General features: G+C 42.1%; 1 protein-coding gene across 1 annotated transcript in view; it reads left to right on the top strand.

The window, feature by feature from the left end:
- LOC101845242 overlaps positions 1-3,031 on the top strand; it is a gene marked incomplete in the record, with an annotated part of 32,778 nt that overhangs the window by 21,802 nt on the left and 7,945 nt on the right. The window contains 2 exon segments of the mRNA XM_035970016.1: positions 999-1,087; positions 2,120-2,711. Of these exon segments, the coding sequence (XP_035825909.1) occupies positions 999-1,087; positions 2,120-2,711 (681 nt within the window).

Genomic DNA, 3,031 nt, shown 5'->3' with positions numbered 1-3,031 from the left:
GGGGGTGTCTTGTAAAATTGTTTTTAAAAAAACCCAACTGCATAGCCTTTCTATTTCACAGTATTTTTAAAAATGAAGACACTATTATTCTAGTTTTGTGATTTAGTCACGTACTGTGACTACCTAATGGGTTCGGATACATTTGTCATGCAGCTTCAGCTGTGTAGCAGCGGTTAGGCACTTTGCTTACGCACGCAGGAGACCCGAGTTCGATTCCCGAGTTCTGGCCCTGATTGGTAGGGTCGTAAGCCCACCTCCTAAATGATCTCAATTGGTTTGACAGGGGCGTAAAAGCATCTATCTTAGAATAAAGGTGTGGTGGTCATGTGATGTCTTCACGTGATGTTGTCATGTGGTACAGGTGGTTGAGTTGACAGCGTTTTTCCTTTCGTTCATTTTTCTTCGAATCAGTGCTCATAATTATCTAGATTTCTAGATCCATTAGCTTCTGTGTCCTGAACTGGCAGTTCAAAACTCAGAACGGAGTGAGGAGTTTCTTTAGTTAATCGATAACTGATTGATTTGCTACTACATGTGCACGAACGAATTATATAATAAATTTATTAAATAACTTTTTGTATGCTAATTTGCTTACTTCATTGATGATTTGGGGTTGTTTTCTGGATTTTTTGTTTTTTTTTGTTTTTTGTTTTTGGTTTATTGATTGCTTGTTTGTCTGTTTTTTTCTTGATTGATCAAATGAGCTTAGAATCATATGACTAAACCCCAGACGATCATGGTATTTTGAAATTTGATGTCACTCCCCTCCGCCTTCTACACTCTTCCCTCCCTCTATCATTATATATACCATCACAACACATTTTTTTACATTTATCCAAACAAAATGCAGAATATTGTGATTTTGACTGACTCACTATCAGTCTTGCAAGCGATAGAAAATGACCATCATCTAAACTTCCCTCTATCAATTTCCAAACTGTTTCCACCCTCCATAATATTATTTATCTCTCCCCCCCTCCCCTCCAATCCCGCTCAAGGCATGCAAGAGACTCTGAACGTTATGGAGATTCAAGTTCTTCCCATGATCGCGGCGAACATCACAGACCTGCAAACTAATGTACAAGCGGTGAGTGGTCGCACATCTACACACACACATACACACATAAGCACACACATATACACACATATACATGCACACACACATCACACACACACACACACACACACACACACATACATAATAACACACACGCACACATAACACACACATACACCCATAAACACACACAAACACAAACGTACACACTCAAACAAACACACACACATACAATATGATAATATACATTTTTTTAAAATATATATACACACCCGCGTACACACTTAAATGAACACACACACAAACACACATTTAATACACTCACAAACACACATACACACATATGCTCACTCACACACAGGGGCAGGTTGATAGTTTTTCGAGCGTATTCGCTCAAAGAAATGTATGGCGAAGCATAATCGCTAATGTCTGTTTCAGATCTGGCACTTTATACTGGTGACCATCATTAGAGTATAAGGTCTAATGCACCTTTCCTCGAAGAAAATCGAAGATCAAATCATAATATTTATTAAACAGATGTGACTGTATTGAATTATATTATCATGTTTTACGTCTCCATCAACACAATCTAAATCATTTCAGGGGTAAGTAGCCGGCTAAATTATAGAGGTTGCAACATCCTAACTAACAAACAGCAGATGTTCTCGATTGAATTGACCTCCAGGAATGTTCTATCTATCTATCTATCTATCTATCTATCTATCTATCTATCTATCTATCTATCTATCTATCTTTTTCTCACTCTATCTCTCTCTATCTATCTATCTATGTGGGTGGTTTGCGGGTGCTCCGGTGTGGTGTGCTCCTTCTTTGCTATCAAACATCTATCGTCCTTATCTCTCCTGCTTTTTTATCTGTTCTTTACTCTCTTATAACACCTCTAATTTTCGGCACTTATATGACCTTATTTTGTTGCAAGAGCCGTAAAACTCTTACTAAAATTAAAAAATATATATCGTTTACCAATCTATCTATCTATCTATCTATCTATCTATCTATCTATCTATCTATCTATCTATCTATCTTTCTTTCTATCCTCAGCTGCAAGGTTTACGTCGACTCACCGACGACCAGATCATGTTTCTCCTTCGTCTGGCCTCAGAAGGAAGCGTTCCTAACGCTGGTGTCGAGGAAGTGCAGGAGTCTTCAGGAGCTGTTCCTGTCAGCAGCAATGAACCCCAACAGGAAGGGGGAGAGGAGGGGTCAGAGGTCGCGGAAAGTGACGTCATTGCTCCAGAGGGTCCAACGTCACCTGGTCCTAGCAATGGAGGAGGAGGAGAAGAAGAAGAGGTCCAGGAGGGTCAAAGTTCAACAACTGTGGCTAACGTTTATGACCAACCGGAGCAAAGTGAAGGTCGCACAGAAGAGGAGAAGCCTGAAGGTCAGGCAGATGGAGAGAGTGAAGGAGGAGGAGAAGAAGGAGGAGATGGGAAGGACGGAGGAGTAGGGGGAGAGGAAGAGGGAGAGGAAAAAGGAGCAGATGTCGCTGGGGAGGAGAGTGAAGCAAGTTCTTCTGAAGAAGAAGGAGAGAAAGAGGGAAACGGAGCAGAGGAGGACGAAAGGGCGACGAGGAGTGATGCTGCAGAAAGTCAAAACGCTGAGGCAGAGAAGGCTGGAGTTGAAGCTACTAAAGGTAGGCCAGTGCTTGGCTTGAGAGGGGGAGGGGTGTGTGCTGAGGGGTGAGAGGGTGAGGGGAGTTAAGGGAGTGAGGGTGTGCGGGATAAGGAGGGGATAGCCTGAATAAAACGTCAGTGCTCACTTTATATCTGACTGCTTCTCTCTCTCTCTCTATCTATCTATCTCTCTCTCTCTCTCTAACTCTCTCCCTCCCTCTCTCTCTGTCTCCCTCTCTCTCTTTCTCTCTCCATCTCTCTCCCTTCCTCTCTCCCTCTCTCCCTCTCTCTCTCTTTCTCTCTCTCTCTTTCTCTCTCTCTCTCTCTCTCTCTCTCTCTC

Source organism: Aplysia californica, unplaced genomic scaffold (genome assembly GCF_000002075.1).
Source record: "Aplysia californica isolate F4 #8 unplaced genomic scaffold, AplCal3.0 scaffold00209, whole genome shotgun sequence".
Taxonomy (NCBI): Eukaryota; Metazoa; Mollusca; class Gastropoda; order Aplysiida; family Aplysiidae; genus Aplysia; species Aplysia californica.
The sequence above is the reverse complement of the archived record's forward strand: the minus strand, read 5'-3'. Positions and strand labels throughout refer to the sequence as shown.